This window comes from Rhinopithecus bieti, unplaced genomic scaffold (assembly GCF_001698545.2).
Source record: "Rhinopithecus bieti isolate Rb0 unplaced genomic scaffold, ASM169854v2 scaffold_31548, whole genome shotgun sequence".
Taxonomy (NCBI): Eukaryota; Metazoa; Chordata; class Mammalia; order Primates; family Cercopithecidae; genus Rhinopithecus; species Rhinopithecus bieti.
This window is the reverse complement of record NW_016814470.1, coordinates 6508257-6530121: the sequence shown is the minus strand read 5'-3', so window position 1 is coordinate 6530121 and position 21865 is coordinate 6508257. Positions and strand designations below refer to the sequence as shown.

The 21865-nt window shown below is 50.1% G+C and overlaps 1 protein-coding gene and 1 long non-coding RNA gene across 4 annotated transcripts in view; one reads left to right on the top strand and one right to left on the bottom strand.

Moving 5' to 3' along the window:
- LOC108514744 (uncharacterized) overlaps positions 1-3330 on the top strand; it is a 21945-nt gene extending 18615 nt beyond the window's left edge. Inside the window, exons 4-5 of the long non-coding RNA XR_001881317.1 lie at positions 1323-1450; positions 1939-3330. This is a non-coding gene — a long non-coding RNA (uncharacterized LOC108514744). The remainder of the gene's footprint in view (positions 1-1322; positions 1451-1938) is intronic.
- A 46-nt stretch (positions 3331-3376) lies between these two features.
- Positions 3377-21136, bottom strand: CILP (cartilage intermediate layer protein). Of its 3 annotated transcripts, XM_017851173.1 has the most exons (9): positions 19567-21136; positions 17826-17993; positions 15822-15914; positions 14946-15215; positions 13491-13670; positions 12474-12788; positions 11572-11680; positions 10177-10334; positions 3377-6477 (listed from the first exon to the last, which is right to left on the bottom strand). In XM_017851173.1, exons 2-9 carry the CDS (start codon positions 17884-17886, stop codon positions 4109-4111), a joined length of 3555 nt encoding a protein of 1184 aa, XP_017706662.1. In that variant the 5' UTR covers positions 17887-17993; positions 19567-21136; the 3' UTR covers positions 3377-4108. The 3 variants fall into 3 exon arrangements, with proteins under 3 accessions (XP_017706662.1, XP_017706663.1, XP_017706664.1); XM_017851174.1 differs by lacking the exon at positions 12474-12788 and having other exon boundaries at positions 19567-21135; XM_017851175.1 differs by lacking the exons at positions 12474-12788; positions 13491-13670 and having other exon boundaries at positions 19567-21134.
- Positions 21137-21865: the final 729 nt, after the last annotated feature.

The following is a 21865-nucleotide window of genomic DNA, read 5'->3' as shown; positions in this document are numbered from 1 at the left end:
ATCAGGAGATCAAGACCATCCTGGCTAACACGGTGAAACCCCGTCTCTACTAAAAATACAAAAAATTAGCTGGGCGTGGTGGCACCTGCCTGTAATCCCAGCTACTTGGGAGGCTGAGGCAGGAGAATTGGTGAATTCAGGAGGCGGAGCTTGCAGTGAGCTGAGATGGCACCACTGCACTCCAGCCTGGGCAACAGAGCGAGACTCTGTCTCAAAAACACAAAAAACAGGCCAGGCGCGGTGGCTCAAGCCTGTAATCCCAGCACTTTGGGAGGCCGAGACGGGCGGATCACGAGGTCAGGAGATCGAGACCATCCTGGCTAACACAGTGAAACCCCGTCTCTACTAAAAAATACAAAAAACTAGCCGGGCGAGGTGGCGGGTGCCTGTAGTCCCAGCTACTCGGGAGGCTGAGGCAGGAGAATGGCGTAAACCCGGGAGGCGGAGCTTGCAGTGAGCTGAGATCCGACCACGGGCACTCCAGCCTGGGCGACAGAACGAGACTCTGTCTCAAACACACACACACACACACACACACACACACACACACACAAAACAAAACAAAAAAATTAGCCTCCCATGGTGGCGGGCGCCTTTAATCCCAGCTACTCAGGAGGCTGAGGCGGGTGAATTGCTTGAACCCAAGGGGCGGAGGTTGCAGTGAGCCGAGATCGCGCCATTGCACTCCAGCCTGGGCAAGAAGAGCACAACTCTGTCTCAAAAAAAAAAAAAAAAAAAAAAAAAAAAATTCAGAGACAGTTTGAAAAACAGAGCATGTAACCCAAGATTGAATTAGAAAATGAGAGAGCAAAAGCCACTGAGCATGAGAAAAGATAAGAGAATGGAAACCAGAGAGAGTGATTACCTGGATTCTGATGGCTCTGCAGTTCTTGGTTCCAGTCCTTCTGGAGGTTACCTGGCACCCCTGTTACTTGTAATCAAAAGACTGCCAGTGCACAGTCCCACCTCTATTCTTTGGCTCTAGCCAACACCTCTACCTGAAACCCCACCCTCCCTGCACTACCTCTAATTTTGCGTAAATCCTCTCAATCCTTCCAGACTCTGTTCTTGTCCCATCATCTTGGTGACATTTTTCTCTTATCCCCCCAGCTGCTAGAACTCTTTGAACTTGAGAGAACTTTGTTTGAAAACTCCCTTGTTTGTAAGCAGAAACAACCTGATCTGCCCATCTACCTGCCCGTTCCCCTCCTCCTTGCCATACGGTACCCACCTTCATAGAATTCGCATTCAGTAACTGGGTTTTCAGTAGGCTTCTACTGAAATGCTAGGGCTTTTCTGAGATGAACATTTTGTCCATCCAGTGTGCAGTCTCCACAGGGGAAAAACCGATGAATCAGCAGTGGTTTAATGAACTGAAAGCATCCTGGGAATGGTGCTATTAGCCTCACTGAAAATCATGAAAAAGGCTTTAGAAATCCTTCATTTATAGGTGAGTAAATTGAGGTCCAGGGGAAATTTACGCAGCTAGCAAGGAGCACATTTGATTTTGGAGGCAAGACTCTTAGGAATTAAGTATCATGAGTTCAACTCAAGAATGTTTGCTAGCCCGGACGCAGTGGTTCACACCTGTAATCCCAGCACTTTGGGAGGCCGAGATGGGTGGATCACCCGAGACCAGGGGTTTAAGACCAGCCTGGCCAACATGGTGAAACCCCGTCTCTACTAAAAGTACAAAAATTAGCTGGGCATGGTGGTAGGCACCTGTAATCCCAGTTACTCGGGAGGCAGAGGCAGGAGAATCGCTTGAATCCTGGGGGTGGAGTTTGCAGTGAGACGAGATCTTACCACTTCACTCCAGCCTAGGCGAAAGAGCAAAACTGCGTCTCAAAAAAAAAAAAAAAGTTTCCTTGTCTGAAAGAGAGGTATCTACCTGCCAACCCCACATCTGTTTCTGCTTGTGCCTCTTGTTCCTGACAGCCACACCATCATCAGGCCAGCTCCTAGCTATCATTCAGACCTCAAATTAGATGTCACCTTTTCTAAGAAGACTTCTCTGACCACCACTTCCTCAAAGTCTGATGCCGCGACATGTAGTATATTTAGTACTATCTCATAAAAGCTTGTCTACTTGCATACGTGGTTTGGCACTCAATAAATGTTTGGCGAGTGAAGGAGTCAGGCATCAGATGCTGTGTGCTGGAGTCCATTTATTTAGGCCATCAATTGAGAACAGCAAGGAAAGTGCCCTAGAGTGGGGAACCAGTCAGCCCACCTTCCCCAGCACCTCCTCCCTGTGAGTTTGAAAGGAACTGGTGGTCAGGTTGAAGCAGCATGCACTCTGGCTCCTGAAGTGGGCTGAGGCAACGGTGCTGCAGATAGCTGTACACTGACCCCTCAACAGGGGCAGTCAAGCCTCCCCAAGCAGTCAGTGAGAGCTGCTTCCTGGGAGCAGTGGGACAGATGTGGAGTCTGGAAGTGGGTCAAGTTGCAATCACAAGGCCACTAGTCCTCACTCCTGCAGATGCCTGCTTTTTCTGTGGTTATTGGGATGTGCTCAGCTAGAGAAATTTCTAATTGATTACAAACTGAATTCCCAGGAGCTCGGTTTGATCCAAGAGTACAAATCCAGCCCAGGCCAGAGATAGGTAAAGGCGCTGCACTAGGCTGACTGGGGCATCAGGGAAAGCTTTTTGTCCTGATTGTAAACAGTGCCCTGTCTTCTCCCAAACCCTTTGGCCTCTAGCCTGACAGATTCTAGAGGGGTTGGGATAGGGGCAGTGAGTGCATCCTAGCCAACCCCACACCCCGCTACCCTGACTGTAATGCCACTGAGATTGCTCTGGCACCACGTGCGGGCCTCTGATTTACTATTGTAAACCAAATACCTTTTCCAAAACCAAAACTCTGCCCATTTGGACCAGTTGTTTTGCTCCAGGGACAGGGTCTGTAACACACAACAGAGATCTGGTGTCTGGAAAAGCTGAACATCTTTAGAAGAGCGTAAAGAAAAAAGAAAAAGCCCATCATTTCTGAGTGAGGCCGGCCAGCCCAGCTGGAGAAGGCAACAGGCTTTTGGGGGAGCCAAAGGACCACTTGGCCAGCTTGTCAGACCCTGGGCCAAGCCATTGTATAAGCTCCAAAGTATTGGAAAGAAGGAAAGAAAAAAAATCAGGACATATTTTTAGTTTTGCTCAGGAGCCCAGAACATGCTCACAACGCCAGGAATCTGCTCTTTTCTGCAAACGGAAAATGTGATCCATGAGAACAAACTTGACTGCTGGAGTGTGTGCCTATGTTGCCCTGCCTTGTAACTTAGGGGGCCAGGACCTACACCACCTGTGACTGCTTTCCAGCGTCCCCTGTACCCCTCTGAGCAGCTGGCTCACTTTAATAGTTAAAAGACAGGACAGTGGCCTCAGAATCAAAATACAGAATATGCATTTATTGACATCTGCCCTGGGCTACACTGGGTTTCTAGCAAGAACAAAAGCAAATGCAAAGGGAAATGTACAAATACAATTAGCAACCTGGTGTAATTGTGGATACCAGGAGATGTTCTTTCCAGACTTAGTAGAGGAATTATGATTACCCTATATTTAATAGCTTAACTTTGAATGTGCACTAGAATTCCAAATTTAGCAAAGAAATAAATAAGTTATTTACATTTCAAGTAAAAATATTGCATTTTATTTCTTTATTTCACCACCATTTATATGTATGAACTATGATGAAGGCTTGCTTGTGTCCTGTGGAGCAAGGCCAAGAAATACGCTTTTTATTGGTTATTTGATCTTCAGCATCAGATTATCACTATTGCAGAGGTGGGCAAAACCATGCAAAAAGAAGAGGAAGTATATTTGCATTAATGGCATTAAATGAAGAACAGTTGAAGCTGCAGAGTTTTACCAGTGGCCAATTTCTTGTGTTTCTTTTAAAGAACAGTTTCACAAAGGGGCTTTATTGTGCCATTTTGGGGGCCACATGCCAATCAGTATCATGGGACAAAGTAAGTAAAGGCATGAAGAAACAAACAAGCAAATTGCACCAAAACAGATGTGCTTAAATTAACCAAGTGACAGTTTGTGCATCAGTCTCCCAATGGCTGTCACATGAAATGAGGAGAGAAGAGGGTGAAGTACCACAAAACTTAGTTGATCAGGGGCTGTTGAGCAACTCTAGGAAATCTCAGAGAGGCCACCGCTCCACGCTGGCGCTGGCCACTCCTGCTCGCTCGCTGCTGCCTCCTTGAGGGCACTCTTCCTTGGACAGTGCCTGCAGCAGGGGACCGGGCTGGGGTGCTTTGGAGATATTGGAAGGCACTCTGGCGGCCTACCTGCCTCTCTACACAGTTGAAGGTGAGGGCTACTCCCACATTGCTCTTCATGATTCTGGAGGAGCCATCGGATGTGCCATCAAAGCACCGGCCAAGCGCAATCTCCTTGGCTGTTCGAGGGTCCTGGTCAGTGACAGTGTAGATGCCATAGTTGTGGCCTAGTGGGTCCAAGGGTGCCAGCATGGTGTACTCACTGGTGTCGTTGTTGACTGCTAGTGGTAAGTGGTTGACCAGGTACTCATGCAGCATGGGGTTCACACTGGCTCGACGGCAGCTGCCCTGGGGAATGACCTTCACCAGGGTGCGATCCACACGGTCCTGGTCATAGAGCATCCCACTGCACTTGAACTCCAGACAGGCAGCTGAGACATTGGGCTGGTCCCTGTCCCGTGTGCTCCTCACATCTCGGATTCCATACAGCTTCCCCACTGTCCGCCGATGAGTGCCCCCCATGTTGCGGGATCGCACATTCACTTCCAGTGGCCCCACAATCTTCACCTTGATATAGCAGGCCCTGAATTCCATCGGCTTTGGCCACCATGCCAGATAGTCTTCAGTCCAGCTCATAGGATCATCTTCATTGAAGGGGACTGTATTGTAGTCATATCGATCCCCCTCAATCTGGTAGAACCGGAAGTGGGCTGCACTAGGCGGTGCCTCTTCACATGCCCGGAGGTTCTCAAAGGCATAGATAGGCCCGTTGCTCTCCTCAGCTGAGTTGGGCCTTGGCTTGGCCATGCTAATCTGGAAAGCTGTCTTTTTAACCCGTGGATCCTCATGGTCCGTCCGACGGTACTTGAGCTTGTTGAGATAGGGCTGAGGGACGCCAATTGCATTTGGGTTGAATTTAGGAAAAGACTCCACTGCTTGAAGTTCCTCCCCAGCCAGGCTTGCCAAGACATAGGCAGAATAGGCATCAGGGGACTGGTCATCACAGAAGGCAGGCACACAGGCCCCATTGGGGCCTGTGATGACACTGTCAAAGCGGCCCCAGGCCCTAGGGTTGGACGAGAAGCCAGTTCTAGGCTCCAGGTTAATCACGGAGATCACAACCCCCTGGATCTGCTCACTAGGCAAGAACCTCTCACTCCGGTAGGCCCTCACCTTAACAAAACACCGCCTGCTTTCAGGAACATCCAGGTTAAAGAGCCTTCTCTCACGGATCTCCATGTTGCCCACCAGGAAGGTTCTGTCTTCCCTTTTGTTCCTCCTTTGATTTTCAAATTTGAAATCACCTTCCTCCTCCCACAGCCCTGTGTCTGGATTGAGTGACCAGAGTTTCACTGTGGATATGTGCTCTGGCATCTTGACCTGGGTCGAGTCGAGGTGGACCTTCACTTTGCCAGCATTAAGTGGCTCTGAGGTGACCTCATCTCTGAAGTCCACAGAGAACATGCCATACGTCCGAAGGGGGAAAGTGTCTCCTTCGTCATTGATGAAGTTCAGGTCACTCTGGGCAGCTGTGGCTGTGGAAATATTCCGGGGATCCAGGAAGGTCACACTGGCCTTCACTTTTCCTGTGTAGGGCTCCCCATTCTGCCTGTAGAAACTCTTGGATGGAATCTCCAGTTCAGCCATGGGGTCTTCACCAACCATTTCCCCCAGAGGAATGATGTTGGTCTCCATGGCTTCCAAAGTGATGGGCTCTTTTTGACGAAGCATCTTGATTTCATGGAACACGGCACTCCCCTTCTTGTTGAAAGGTAGCACTTTGGTGGTGTTGACGAACTTCTGCAGCCTGTCCACAAATGTGAGCACCAGCCTCTCAGTGTCCTGGGGGACATGGAGGGTGAAAGTACCCTTGTAGCCAGTCATGCTTACACGGCTGTTCCCCATGTACACATGGCCAAAGCGCATGGGCTCCCCATTGTCAGCAGCACTGACACGGCCCCGCACGATGCTCCGAGTTTCTGTACACCGCTGGCAGCTGCACTCCTTGGCCACCTTGGTGGGTAGCGTGTAGCCACTGCACTGGATCTCCCTCTCCTCTGTTTTGGAGATGCCACAGCAGTTCTGCACAGCATCACGGCACCTGATCCCATTATCCTGCTGCCCTGCACAAGTCTTGACAGGGCAGCGTCCCACGTCATAGTAGAAGGAGTTGGTGGCATTCTGAAAGCAATCATGGGGCAGCCGGATAAGATAGCTCTCAGGAACTGGGTTGCAAGGAGTCTCATCAGGTGCTGTGGAGGGAAATGGTATGGAAATTAAGATGTAAGTTTACATCCTACACAAAGAGTACCTCAACCTCACCTCTCTACAGTGTTCTGTGGTTTTCAAAGGACTTGTGTATCCATGACTCTCATTCTCACAGAACTCTCTGGAGGGAGATGGAACAGCTATTACTGATCCCATTTTATATGTGGGGAAACAGAGTTGGTTGATGAGACCACTATAGTGGCAGTTTGTCTCAATGGAGGGGTCTTGAAAATTTATGAAGGTGTTTTGGGTTATCACCAAAATTGGGGATGTTACTGGCATATTGTGGGTAGGGGCCATTGAGGTTCTATGTCCTGCAATGCATGGTACTATTCTGCATAAAGAATCTTTCTGTAGGCCGGGTGCAGTGGCTCAAGCCTGTAATCCCAGCACTTTGGGAGGCCGAGATGGGCGGATCACAAGGTCAGGAGATCGAGACCATCCTGGCTAACACGGTGAAACCCTGTCTCTACTAAAAAATACAAAAAACTAGCCGGGCGAGGTGGCGGGCGCCTGTAGTCCCAGCTACTCGGGAGGCTGAGGCAGGAGAATGGCATGAACCCAGGAGGCGGAGCTTGCAGTGAGCTGAGACCCGGCCATTGCACTCCAGCCTGGGCGGCAGAGCGAGACTCCGCCTCAAAAAAGAAAAAAAAAGAATCTTTCTGTGTTCTGAACGACTTTAATATATTCCACCAGACACTCATGTAGGTAGAAAACCTGTTTAAAGTGATCAAAGCTTTGAACTGATGCAGTGGTTCACAGCTGTTATCCCAACACTTTGGAAGGCCAAGGTGGGTGGATTGCTTGAGTCCAGGAGTTCGAGACCAGCCAGGGCAATGTGATGAAACCCTGTCTCCACAAAAAATACAAAAACCAGCTGGATGTGGTGGCACACGCCTGTAGTCCCAGCTACTCGGGAGGCTGAGGTGGGAGGATTGCTTGAGCCTGGGAGGTCAACGCTGCAGTTAGCTGTGAGAGTGCCACTACCCTCCAGCCTGGGCGACAGAACAAGACCCTGTCTAAAACAAAAGGTCAGAGCCTAGAATCTTTTACATGGCTTTAACCATATACTGAATTTTTCAAGAATGCAACTACCATATAAATTGAGCTAAGATTGTACTTTGTTTAGCTCAGAACAATACCAAGGATTGTTCCTCATCTCAGGAAAATTAAGTTTCTACAACACCATTACCTAAGGACTGATACCTCTGTACCCATCAGCATTTGTAGCGGTTGTATTTGTGGTGACCTTGGATTTAAGTGCAAGTGGCTAACTTCTTGATTTGTCTTCTCATGTCAATGTGCCAAAGCATTTAGATATGGGAATACACACTGTTTTGTATTAAAATTTTAAAAACTTATCCTTTGTTTTACAGTTAGGACCATGCACATATATGTTTGGAAATTATATGTAGTTATCTATAAATTTAACTTCAGAATAATAAAGTAGTATTAAGAATTACTGTAGCAAACAGGGAGCCTTGGTGTGATGGGTTGGGACCACTGCTGAGGGCTCCACATCTCTGCCAACATCCAGAGTACCCTGTGTCTTGTCTGCCCTGAGGTCTGTTGCTCAACATTTTTTTTTGTTGTTGTTGTTGTTGTTTTGTTTTTTTGAGACAGAGTATTGCTCTGTCGCCCAGGCTGGAGTGTAGTGGCACGATCTCGGCTCACTGCAAGCTCTGCCTCCCAGGTTCACGCCATTCTCCTGGCTCAGCCTCCCAAGTAGCTGGGACTACAGGCGCCCGCCACCTCGCCCAGCTAATTTTTTGTATATTTAGTAGAGACGGGGTTTCACCGTGTTAGCCAGGATGGTCTCGATCTCCTGACCTCATGATCTGCCCTCCTTGGCCTCCCAAAGTGCCAGGATTACAGGCATGAGCCACCGCACCCAGCCTGTTGCTCAACTTTTTGAGTCTGAAGTAGTCCAGGATCCTTCCAATACATTCTGTCCTTCTCTGCCTTTTGTTTCGTTTAGGCCAATTACTAAGCTATCTTCCTTCCTACTCATTTTCCAAAGACAGGCCCCTTATTTGTCTTTGGCCTCTAACCTCTCCCCATCCAGTTCTCTTCTTGAAGCCAGCTCTAGATCACCCTTTCTTGTAAAGCCTCCTCAGTTCCCGCTTCTATATCTTTACCCATGTGGGCCCCTCAATCTGTAACATCCTCACCTCCACATACACAATCCCTGCCCATTCTTTAAGACCGGGGTTCTAACCTTGGTTGAAAATTGGAATCACATGGGGAGGTTTTAAACTATGCATGCCCAGGCCACATCTCAGACCAGTTAAGTCAGACGCTCTGGAGGTAAGACTGAGGCATCAGTATTTTTTTTTTTTTTTTTTTTTTTTTTTTTGAGACGGAGTCTGGCTCTATCGCCCAGGCTGGAGTGCAGTGGCCGGATGTCAGCTCACTGCAAGCTCCGCCTCCCGGGTTCCCGCCATTCTCCTGTCTCAGCCTCCCGAGTAGCTGGGACTACAGGCGCCTGCCTCGTCGCCCGGCTAGTTTTTTGTATTTTAAGTAGAGACAGGGTTTCACCGTATTAGCCAGGATGGTCTCGATCTCCTGACCTCGTGATCCGCCCATCTCGGCCTCCCAAAGTGCTGGGATTACAGGCTTGAGCCACCGCGCCCGGCCGGCATCAGTATTTTTAAAAACCCAATCAGGTCATACCAATGGGCAGCCAAAGCTAAGAACCATTATTTAAGCCCCAGCTGGAAAGCTGTTCCCTCAAGTAGCCATCCATGGTCACTCCCACCTGGGAGGTATCTACCATCTATTAGAGTCCACAGCCCCTTATCTCCTATTTTAGCTGCATGTTTCTTTTCTTCTTCTTTTTTTGGAGACAGAGTCTTGCTCTGTTTCCCAGGCTGGAGTACAGTGGCATGAAGTCGGCTCACTGCAACTTCTCCCTCCTGGGTTCAAGCTATTCTACTACCTCAGCCTCCTGAGTAGCTGGGATTACAGGTGCATGCCACCACGCCTGGCTAATTTTTGTATTTTTGGTAGACACAGCGTTTCACCATGTTGTCCAGGCTGGTCTCGAACTCCTAACCTCAGGTGATCCATCCACTTTGGCCTCCCAAAGTGCTGGGATTACAGGTGTGAGCCACTGCACCCGGCCTTAGCTACATTTTTCTATCTTGTTTGTCTCTTATTTACATGTCTTCACTCCTCCTCAAATGATGGCTCCATGGTGGTAGGATTCAGATCTGTACCATCGTTGTGTCCTAGAGGTCCTGGCACTGTGCACAGTACGGAAAAGCCTAAGCTTGGCCAGGCATGGTGGTTCACACATGTAATCCCAGCACTTCGGGAGGCTGAAACAGGTGGATCACTGGAGGTCAGGAGTTTGAGACCAGCCTGGCCAACATGGCGAAACACCGTCTCTACTAAAAATACAAAAATTAGCCAGGCGTGGTGGTACACGCCTGTAATCCTAGCTATTCAGGAGGCTGAGGCAGGAGAATCACTTGAACCCAGGAGGTGGAGGTTGCAGTGAGCTGAGATGGTGCCACTGCACTCCAGCCTGGGTGACAGAGCAAGACTCCATCTCAAAAAAAAAAAAAAAAAAGAAAAGAAAAAAGAAAAAGCCTTAGCTTTTACTGCATAGTTATGTGCACCGGGGTGCTCAGCCAGCCCTGTTGCAGACCCAGGGCCCCCAGGGACCCAGACAGGCTTACCTATGACAATCAGCTGGGCAACCTTGGACTTCACAGCTCCAGCGTCACTCTGGGCCTTGCAAAAGTACTCCCCCGCCTGGTCCTGCTGAAGGTTCCTCAGCACCAGCTTGCTCTCATGCTTGTAGTGGGAAGGATCCAGCAATGTGTCATTATGATACCTGCAAGGGATGGAGAGGTGGAACCTGAATGGGCAGTGGGAGGGCAGGTATTCCTGGAAAAGTGCCAGGAGCAGGCAGCCAAGGAGACAGATGGTGAATGGGTTCCCACTAATGTCAATATCACCTTTGACTTGGCTCATCCAAGAGCACTAATTGGCCTGGGAAACAAGGAGCTTGGTTCTAAGCCCCAGCCCTACCACACACCTGGCTGGGGATGCTTGGACAACCTCCCCCGCCCCATCTCACCAATCTGTGCTTCAGCTTTCTGGTCTATAAAATGTCAGCAATGACTTCCAGCTGACTTCACAGGATTGTTGGATGGGTCAAATAAGAGAGTGACTATAAAATGTTTGTGAAGGATAAAGGACTCACAGCCATAAGGGATTCTGCCCTTGTTTGCTTTTTTTTTTTTTTTTTTTTTTTTTTTTTTTTTGAGACGGAGTCTTGCTCTGCCGCCCAGGCTGGAGTGCAGTGGCCGGATCTCAGCTCACTGCAAGCTCCGCCTCCTGGGTTCACGCCATTCTTCTGCCTCAGCCTCCCACGTAGCTGGGACTACAGGCGCCCACCACATCGCCCGGCTAGTTTTTTGTATTTTTTAGTAGAGACGGGGTTTCACCGTGTTAGCCAGGATGGACTCGATCTCCTGACCTCGTGATCCGCCCGTCTCGGCCTCCCAAAGTGCTGGGATTACAGGCTTGAGCCCCCGCGCCCGGCTTTTTTTTTTTTTTTTAACATGGAGTCTTGCCCTGTCTCCAGGCTGGAGAGCAGTGGCATGATCACAGCTCACTGAAACCTCTGTCTCCTGGACTCAAGTGATCCTCCTACCTCATCCTCCTGAGTAGCTGGTGCTAGAAACACAAGCCTGCACACCTGGCTAATTTTTAAAATTTTTTATAGAGACAGGGCTTTACTATGTTGTCCAGGCTGATCTCGAGCTCCTGGGCTCAAGCAATCCACCTGCCACAGCCTCCCAAAGTGCTGGGATTACAGGCATGAGCCTCTGTGCCCAGCCAAAGGGTTCTCCTAGCTTTGAGGGTACAATGAGAGAGCTTGCTGGTTGTCTGGCTCCCAACCCCATGGCTCCCATTTGTAAGTCCCAACATCCGGGCTCTGTACCACTGCCTTACTTGTAACTTTATTCTGTTGGTTATTGTTCTTATTAATAAGTCCAGACCCAATGCAAGAAGCTCTGGTTTCCAAGAGGAGAATTGGGCAGGGTAGCTAGCAGAATACGCACCAAAAATACTTGTCCGGACTGGGCTTCCCTGTGGCCTTACAGCACAGGGACACACTCTGCCCAGCTCTCCGTGCTTTTGTCTCAGGGTTCATCACCATGTATGGAATCTCTGGGATAGAAGATGAGAAATAGCATTTTGGGTTTGTGTGTGTGTGACAGGTTCTACTGAGCCTTGCTCCCTCAGGGTCTTTGGTGGTGTGAAAATTGTATGGCTTCACCCCTACCCACAGCCCATCTCCATTGGTCCTAAGGGAATTGGTTCACAGTGGAGTCTCCTTCCACACACCCTATCCTGTAACCTCTCCCATGGCCTGTCAAGTAGCATCTGGGTGGGTCAGTGGAGAAACAAGGGGACCTTGTGTCAGCCAAGATTCCTAAGCACTACCATTGGGACAGAACTGACCATTTTGAATAGTGCAATATTCATGTTCTGCTGCCCCTGGCAGAATTTTCCGGCCATTCTGCACCATTTCTGAACTTCTCAAGCCTTTCTCTCTGTGACCTTCAAACCTCACACTATATTGTATTGACTGTTAGATAAGGTGGCCAGGGAAGACTTCATACATTTGAGGGAGTGAGCCATGCCAATATCTACAGGAAGAACATTCTAGATAGAATACATGCAGCAAGCATAAAGGCCCTGAGGCAGGAGTGTGCCTGTGTGTTTCAGGAACAGATAGGAGCCCATTGCAGTTGGAGTAGAGGGATTTGGTGTGGAGAAAGTAACAGGAGAGGAGAGCAGAGAAGAAATGGAGGGCCAGATAATATAGGGCCATGCAGGTCATAGTAAGGATTCAGGGTTTTACTCTGAGTTAGCTGGGAAGCCAGCTTTTAGCACTATAATCCCTTTATTTAAAAATCTGGACCTTCTCACCAGCCCTACCCCCAGAGAATTTAGTTACCTGCCCTCACAAACTCTGCATTGATGGTGGCTGCCTTTAGGCTTGTCTTGGGCATTGTGAGTACAATGGGGGCAAACTTGACCTTTGTGATCTTCAGGATGCTTTTGCCATCAGGGCACAAGCCAGGGATTTGGAATCTCCCATCACTGTCTGTCTGGGTCAGCAACTTAGGTGTCTTGGTTAGCAGGTAGACAGTGGCCCCTGAGGCTGGGGCACCTCCAGGGAGGGAGACAGCCCCATGAAGCATGAAGTCCTGGCACATGCAGGCATCACAGTCAGCATTCACCTGGCCCATTGGGCAGGTCAGGTCACAGGCTGTGGGACAAGGGGCCACATCAGTAGGGATTCTATGGATTCTGGCATTCCTTCAGCCACATCACAGATCACTTCCTCTCCTCCTTGGCCTTTGCTACCCTCCCTTATCAGCCTGCATGACTAACTCCTACTCATCTTTTAAAACTTATCCCAAGGCCGGGCATGGTGGCTCACACCTGTAATCCCAGGACTTTGGGAGGTCAAGGTGGGTGGATCACCTGAGGTCAGGAGTTTAAGACCAGCTTGGCCAACATGGTGAAATCCCATCTCTACAAAAAATACAAAAATTAGGTGGGCATGGTGACACGCACCTGTAATCCCAGCTACTAGGGAGGCTGAGATAGGAGAATCGCTTAAACCCGGGAGGTGGAGGCTGGAGTAAGCCAAGATTGTGCCATTGCACTCCAGCCTGGGCAATGGAGCAAGACTCTGTCTCAAAACAACAACAACAACAAAAACTTAGCCCAAAACACCTCCTCTAGGAAGCTCTCCTGGATTCCTCCAGGCTATGATAATTGACCCTGCCCTGTGTTCCTATATTATCCCGTATATCTCTCATTAGGGCACATAATAGATGCTCAATTAATATGCGGTGAGTAAGTAAATGAAAAATCCATCAGTCTCAGACTGACCCTCTAACTCCTTCCTCATTCTTCAGCCTCACCCACCAAACCCTGCCTAGTGCCAGGAGGGAGGTGGTACCTGTACAGTCCTGGCCCATGCAGTGCTGACCCTCTTCAGTGGCCTCACTGCACAGCGACACCGTCTCTGCCAAGCAGGTGCGTGTGCGAGTCTGGACCCCAGTCTGACCACAGGCAGCCGAGCACTTGCTCCAGGGAGACCATGGGCTCCAGATGCGCTCTGTGTCTCGGCGCAGGGACCCTGCAAAGTGAGATCAGCAGATGGTCTGACTTCCCTCTTGAGAGGACTCTGTCAGGAAATCTGACCCTGAGGCTGTTTCTTCTCTGGTAAAAACAAGGTTTCCATTTATGTCGTAGATGTCACTGATATTTATATTTACTGCAATGATTTTTCCAACAGATGGAAGTCAAAAGTCTTGAGGAAGTGAGGTCTCTCATTTTCACAGAGGCACCATATGGGCTAGGGGTCACTCTGAGAGGTGCTTGTTCGCCAAGCACTGGGACTTTGATATGCTCTCCTGGGATGTGCAGGGCTAGCACTATCTTTCTTCTTCACCAGTGTGGAAACAGCCGCATGCTCCTATGGAAGGACTCCCTGGGAAGTCAGGGACCCCTGGGAAGTCGGGGCCTGGAACATGCAATGACTTGGACAAGAAGCCCCTTTCTGCCCACCTTCCTCACCTCTGGCCTGAGGCCTGTGTACAAGAATGGGGTCTTCACACCTTGCTCAGATCAGCCTGATTTCCCACCCCAGATGACCACCACTGACTCCTGCGCCTGGGGGATCTTGTGGAACCCTAAGGGGGAGGATCCCCATCCAAGAAAGGAGTAGACCTGCTCCCCCTAACATCTGTATTATCCATGTGGGAGGGGATAGAAATGCATAGGCTCTGCAAACACAGACATGGTTCAAACTCCAGCTCTGCCTTATCAGCTATGGAATCGTGAGAAGTTACCTAGCTTCTCTGAACCTCATGTAACTTGTCAAGATGGAGATCCCTCAAAGGTCAGTTGTAAAGGTTGAATAATGTGGATAACTAGCAAAGTATCTGGCACATAGGAACAAGAATAGAAACTAACACTCAGTAAGCATTTACCTGGGTTAAGCCTCGCGTTCATATCATTTAATCCTCATTAAAAACCCCTATGAAGACTTGATATTACCCAGGTGTCACATATGAGAAACCTGAGGCTAAGAGAATTTCAGAAAATTTGTCTAGGGGACACGTCACATGGCAGGCTCAGAATTCAAACCCAAGCAGCCCCACTTCAGAGCCTGTGGTCTTCACCATGGTGCCACTCAAACGCAATAATATAGGTTGAATAGAGAGTACCCATAAACACAAAACACTATTGGGAAGGTTCTGGCACTAATGACAATACTTGTTTATTATTAGAGACTCCAAGCATATGCATGTGTGTGATGTTGAGAGTTCTGGTGGCCAGAGGCAAGTTCTCCCTCTCCCTGAGTAGAGGCCAGTGGGAAGTAGGGTGGGGGTGGGGCGTTCTGGCTTACCTGGTGGGCAGAGGAAGCGTACGGTGTAATTAGAGCAGTTCTGACCAGGCCGCTGTTCCCTGTTGAGGCACCAGAAACCCTCACGGGGACTACCATGGACCACTTGGCCAGTGTTGCCCGCAGGTGTCCAATCAGTGGTCCGAGCCTCTAGCCACAGAGGACGGGCACATACACGGTCCCCATAGTAGAAGCGAATGGCGTCCAGCCGCTCATAGTCGCCCTTCCCACCTGGGTAGTCGATGTTGAACCATGTTGTCCACTCACCAGGGCCTGAGAGACATAGCCAAATTGAGGAGGAGCCATGATCCTGGTGCGCTCCAGTTCTCCTTTCCCTCTCACCCACCCCCAGCTGGCCTCAGGCCCTATCACATTTGTCTCTCCAGTATCTCTCCAATCCCCTCTACACCTGCCACTGCTGAGGCCTCCATTCACGCTCTCATCAGCCTGGCCAAACCATGTCAGTCACTTTCTATATCAAGGCTCCTCCTCAATGCCATTCACACCCATCCCTGATCCTGCAGTCAGGGTGAGCTTTCTCCATGTGGCTCGGGCCACATCACCTCCAGCTTTAAGATCCTCTAGCTAAGCATTCAGGGTGCTAGTGAGCTGTCCCCAGCCATCTCTCCATACTTATCTCCCCATTCCCTTCCCACCAGCCTGTGCTCTGGCCCCAGCAAGCTCCACAGCATTCCTGAAATGTATCAGGCAGTTTCCTGATTCTGAGCTGTCTTATATACTAAGTTCCTCTGCTGGACAGAGATGGAGGCCAAATACTTGTAAAAGTAGGTTTCCATGGAACCCTGGCTTCAGAGATCCACTTAGGAAGCTCGGTAAAGACTGCCCCTCCAGCCCTTTCCTGCTTCAGCCACAACTCACTCTCCAGGGTGTCGGCAGGCTTGGCAAAGATGCTGGGGTTCCTCTTCCCAGGCTGGACTCTTCTTACTGACTGGGTAAGCATCGTCTGTCTCCCTGAGGGCCAGGAGGAGAAGCTAAGTGAGAGGCCAGGACTGGAAGTTACAGCATTCCTCAAGATGCAGAGAAACAGTGTGAGGTGGCAGATGGAACACGAGCATCAGGCATGGGTTCAAACCCCACTCTGCCACTTACTGCTATGCAATCTCAGAAAAGCTGTCCTCCTCTGAGCCTGTTTCCCCATAAAATAGGAATGCATTAATAACTCTGTATCCTAGGGTCCTGGTGCATTATTCAGGTGATAATGAATGTAAAGAGACCTGGCATGTAGTACACACTCAATGAATAGTAGCTCCCTTTTCACTCTTGTTCTAGAAATGGATTATCAGATGCTCCTGAGCAGCCAGTGGCCTGGGACTCCTGCTTTGGTGTCTGCACCTAACCTTCTTGGCAAAATGGAGCTTTGTTTTCCTCATCTGTAAGATGGAGATATTAATTCCCACCTTGCAGGGTGATTCAGTTGGCATGAGGATTCCATGAGATAGAACGTAAAACCTCTGAAGTATATACAGATTGACAGCGTGGGCTTCTGAGGCTCTGCCACTTTCTAACTGTGTGACCTTGGGCAAGTTACTTAACCCACCTGACCCCATGCTCTCTCATCATAAAATAAGGATAATAATAGTTCCTGCCTTAGAGGATTGTGGGGATTAAATAAGCTCATTCATAAAATCCACCTAGAACACCTAGCACATAATGCATGCTGAATAAGTGTTAGGAACTCCTTTTAGCTCAACGCCTGGCACAATAGATGGCCATTTACTCTCGCTTAGGAGTCTAAGAGACTCCTAAGGCCTAATTGGGGCAGTGGTCTTCAGTTTTCCACACGAGGCTGGCAGGGACTGCCTGAGGATGGGTACAGGGTCCTCAGGCCACAAGCAGTTCCAGCTGTACCCTACCTGAGGCTGGGTTGGAGTCTCCAGAATGGGAAGGAGAATGCAGAGCAGAGGACTGCAGAAGCTTTGACAGGCAATTAACGCTTACTCCAGGAGCCAAATCAGAATTCTCTATGCTGCTTAATTGGGGTGACAGGAGCTCTTTTAATCAACCTAATCTGATTTCCCCTCAGATGGTTGAATGCTAATCATCTTTACAAGCAGCAGCTGCCAGGGTGGAAAGAGCAAGGTAGGAGTCAGGCACACACAGGGGTTGGTTCCAGGCTGAGACAGCCTTTGTTCCTACATTTGTGGCCACAAATCCTGCAAGGCATACAGCTTTAAAACAGGGTTTTGAGCAATTTTTTTTTTTTTTGCTTTACCTGAGTATGTGCTTAGAAATCAGGAGAGGAAGGGGAGGAGGTGGAAGAGAGTGTGCAGGGGAGGGCTAGTAGCTCTGATGCTTAGACGCCTTGGGAAGTCTTCCATTCCACCAGACAAATTCTTTCTACCAGCTCCTTCCAGAGCTCAGTATCACCAGAGGATGCAGTTAGAGGGTAAAGAGACCGGAAGGGGTTCTGGTGTGTCTGTGAAATTTGGCTGCAGGGTCTAAATGAAATTGAGCTTTGGGCCAAAAGAATTTTCATAAAACTAAAAACAGACCAAACCCCAAACCTACTTCTGAGAACTCGCTGATCCCCTGTGATTCCCTGTTACTTTGGCTGCCAGGAAGCTTGGAGCTCAATTTAGTACTCTGGGGCTAAAAATAACCCTCATCTTTTTTTCCTCCCTCTGAATGACTGCTCATCCCTCTCCTCATATAAAAGTTCTGTTTTGTGAGTTTTAACAATGGGAACAATCTCAAGTTTTGGAGAAAAACAAACGGTATAAATTATGAATAAATCCATAAAGTGGCCTCAGGTCTTAAGGCCTTGCTGTGTCTTAAGGCAGATGCATAGTTCAGTTCCAGACCAGACACGACTTCACTGTGGCAAGTGGAAGATTTGGGAGCCAGCAGATACTTAGCCTATACCCAACACAGATGTGACTTCCAGGACCAGGAAGGAGAACACCCAGGCCTTGGTCCCCACCATCTTTCCCCCAAGCCCCGTGGGAACGTGGCAAGAGGTAGGTGAGGGTGCTTCACAGAGTCGCTGACTCTGGAATGCGGTCCCCTGGGAAGTTTCTCAGATCCAGTGACCTGTAAAGAAACAAAGCTTGTCAGGTTCCATATTTCTGAATCACAGCTTATGGTTCAAGCAGAAATACTTCTTGACCTGTCAAGGAGGGAAAGGTGGACAGAATGATATGAGAGTGACATTTGCCTGAGTCGTGAAACCAGGTAGCTTGCGAGGTACAGAGGCTCAGAATCTGAGTTCAAATGAGGCAGACTAGGTTCCATCCCTGGGGGTAGGCTCCAGGGCCCCACATGGAGATGGGGCACAAGGATGTGCAGGGGCGAGGGGGTTCCTTGCCAATGAGTAGAGTCCAGGGCTCACCCCCAGGGGCCTCTTGGTGACTCGTCAGTCACTTCTAAGACCCAGGCTTGAGGGGCATTTGTTTTGCCATCCTTTGATGGAGTTCACACTCTCACACAGACAGGTACACATTAAGGCCATGAAGGCTTGGCTCCGACTACAGTGGCCTCTCATAAGGCAGGCTGGCTGGAGGGTGCAGATGCCTCGGACATACCACCTCCATGAACACATTCCCAGATGTGCACGGGCTGCAGCTGGAACACATTTCTGGCCTTTTTGTTTGGGGCCTGGCTGGGAGTTACACAGCCAGGAGCCAGCTGAGGGAAAGCAGAGGGGATGCATTGTGAGAGGCCAGGGCTCCCCAGTAACTGCTGAGCGTGGGTGAGGAACTGCAAGGGTCAGAAGAGGAAAGCAGGCCTGGGACTAGGGCAAGGAACCATGGGGCGTGCGTGGCCCAGGCCGCAGCTGAGCAGAACATTTTTATGTCTCCCTAGAGCTCCGGCCAACCCAGAATCTGACTCGTTTCTGGGGATTCAAAAGTGGTTCCCTTCAACCTCCTAAGTCCAGGGTATGGTAGGAAAGGGAAGAGACCTCCTCTCTAAAAAAATATATATCTGAAAACACTTGGATATTCCAGGGGAAGAACAAACCAGTCCCATGCTGCAGACCTTCTAGCTCTAAAACCACTAGCCCCACCACTACCTGTTTCTCGGATGAGGGAGCAGAGTCACCAGGACGTCCCAAAGGCCTCCACATTGCGTGTCTCACTCTGGGCTCCAAGCAGGGAGTTGAGCAGTCTGCTGACCTGCACCGCATTCAGCCTGAGCCTGAGCCTGCTCCAAGGATGTCTGGAGGCTGAGGTGGCCTGAGACACCTTGTGGAAAAACCATTTCCCATCTGGCAGCCCACGGAAGTTTCTCAGTATCCCCGCCGTTTCCTCAGCATATGCCCTGTTGGTTAGGCTCGCCATCCCACGCTCCTCAGAACACTTGGACAAAGCAGACTGACTGACCGCAGGGAATAAAGCAGGGCACCCAGAGGTAAAGAAACCCTAAGTGGGACCATTTGGGGGTTCCTGTCCTCAGGTTGGGGAGGGAGAGGACTTTGGGCCAATGGGGGAAAGCAGATTCCCAAAGCAGAAAGGGAGTCTTCTCTGTGGGAGATGAAGGATTAATGACAGCAAAAAGTGGGGAGAGGTGGGGGAGAAGGGAATGGGGTAGTCAGGGGAGGGCAGGAGCAGTTGAGTCCAGCAGTGGGGTGCAGGGATGGGGTGAGGGGAATAGGAGTGGAGCTCACCGTGTCTTGAGCAGGACTCCTCAGCTGGGGGTCCAAGCCTTCGCCTCTCCAGCAGTCCAGCGCCGGCCTTATATAGCACAGCTGGTGGCTCAGCCTGTGGCAGCCAGCCAGGGGAAGCAGCAGCGAAACCAGATCTGAGCATGAGCCTCCCTCTCCCCTCCCCATGTCCCCTTGCAGCTCACAGAGGCCAGGATTTTATGTCCAGATCCTAAGGAGGAGATGCCGCAGGACCTGGTGATGGGCCAGGTGGGCAGCGGCCTGAGGCTTCACAGTCCAGAGCAGAGAGAGAGGGGTCAGGAGGTGGGCTGGGCACTAGAAACAGCCCTGGGAAGGGGCCACGGGGAATTCTACATCTGGGCAGCATTTCATGGCCCAGGAGATGGTGTGCTCTTGCCTAACTAAGCCTTGCTTGCTGATGCCCCACATTCCCCTGGCCCTGGCCCGCCCACACAGAGAAAAGACTTTGCTGGTCTTAGCACATACTCCAGACACTCTTAGGCACACAGACCACCTTGGCCACTCAGCTGGGTGTGTCTGGTCTGAGTTGGGCAACTGCTCAGCTTCTCTGGCTTCTGAGGGAACACTCAGGGAACCTCAGAAGGGATGAGGGACAAAAGAATTGTGGGGCATAGGTTGTCAGCTGGTAAGAACAGTTCTTCCTTTCTTCTCCCCACTTCCATCTGAGTGCCTGCTGGTACCCACTGAGACCCCAGGGCTCCAGCATGTGGACTCTTCTGAGACCCCGATGCTCATATATGTGCATGTGTGTGAGTATGTGTCTGACTTCAGGTATGGGCATCCACCAGCACGTGAACAGCTAGTCTTACCTGTAGGGGGCGTATGCAGGTGCATGTGCTTTGGGGTTTCACACCCCCACTCCCAGCCCCTGGCCCCAGCATGAGGTTATCTGTGTGCACAGACACTGGTTCTCTAATTTTAGCATGTGTTAGAATCACCTGGAGGGCGGTTAAAGCAGATTTCTGGACCCCACACCCAGAGTTTCTGATTCAGTGGGGCCTGAGACTTTGCATTTTTAACAAGCTGCTGGATGATATTGATGCTGTCGGTTCATGGATCACATTTTGAGATTGACTGGTCACAGTGATAGAGCCCCAGGTGAAGGAAGAAGATGAAGAGTGAGTGTACTAAGGACCACAGTGCCAGGTCCTGCCCCGTGTAGCAGGCTCATCTAGTCCGTGCAGGGCTTCCTGCCTCATGCCGGCAACTGGAGATGGAGGGCTGGTCCTGTGGCTGTCCACGCCAGGGTCAGCTCACTCTCTCCACATACCTTTACGGAGCTCTTATTCCCAGGCTCCAGACTGGGCACTAGGAAGGCACAAGAAAAGAGATGTATCCTTGCACTCGGAGGAAAGCGCCTCACATGGAAATGATCCCACAGTACAACAGTGCATACCCATATGCCAGAGAGCTCCATGTGTGTTTATGTCTTTTCCTGTGTGTATGTGTCTTTCCGTGTGTGTGTGTTTGTGTATGTGTGTGTATGTGTGCGTAAGAGCTGTTTTCTCTGAGCATTGCCCTTGACAAGATATGCTGGGAGGCTGGTTGCAGTGGCTCACACCTATAATCCCAGCACTGTGGGAGACAAGGGCAGGTGGATCACTTGAGGTCAGGAGTTCAAGACCGGCCTGGCCAATATGGTGAAACCCATCTCAACTAAAAATAGAAAAACTAGCCGGGCATGGTGGAGTGTGCCTGTAACCCCAGCTACTCAGGAGATTGAGGCAGGAGAGTGGCTTGAACCCAGGAGGCAGAGGTTGCAGTGAGTCGAGATCACGCCAGTGCACTCCAGCCTGGGCGACAGAGTGAGACTTGGTCTAAAAAAAAAAAAAGAAAAAAAAGATCTGCTGGGGAAGAGAGTGGGGGTAGAAAAAGGACGTTGAGCAGCAATGGTTCCCAAGTAGACCTGGGGCATAGATCTGATTTGCTTTATCTCCTGGAGCCCCGTCTCCCTCCCGGCCCCCAGCCCTTGGTTCATAAGCCCTGTAGTTGGCCCCGGACTGGTGCAACTTATCAGAGCCAAGCCATGACGCAGTTTCAGCCATGGCTTTGACTGCAGACGTCTGAACTGAGTGAACCCCAAGTGAAATCTGATGGCCTAAGGAATAGACAGACAGACAGAGGCTGAGCCACAGTCCCCAGATCAAAGGACAGGAGAAAAATAGAAATTTGGAAGTCAGAAGCCTAGTCCTGGCTGTTTCTTTTTTTTTTTTTGAGACGGAGTCTCACTCTGTCGCCCAGGCTGGAGTGCAGTGGCCGGATCTCAGCTCACTGAAAGCTC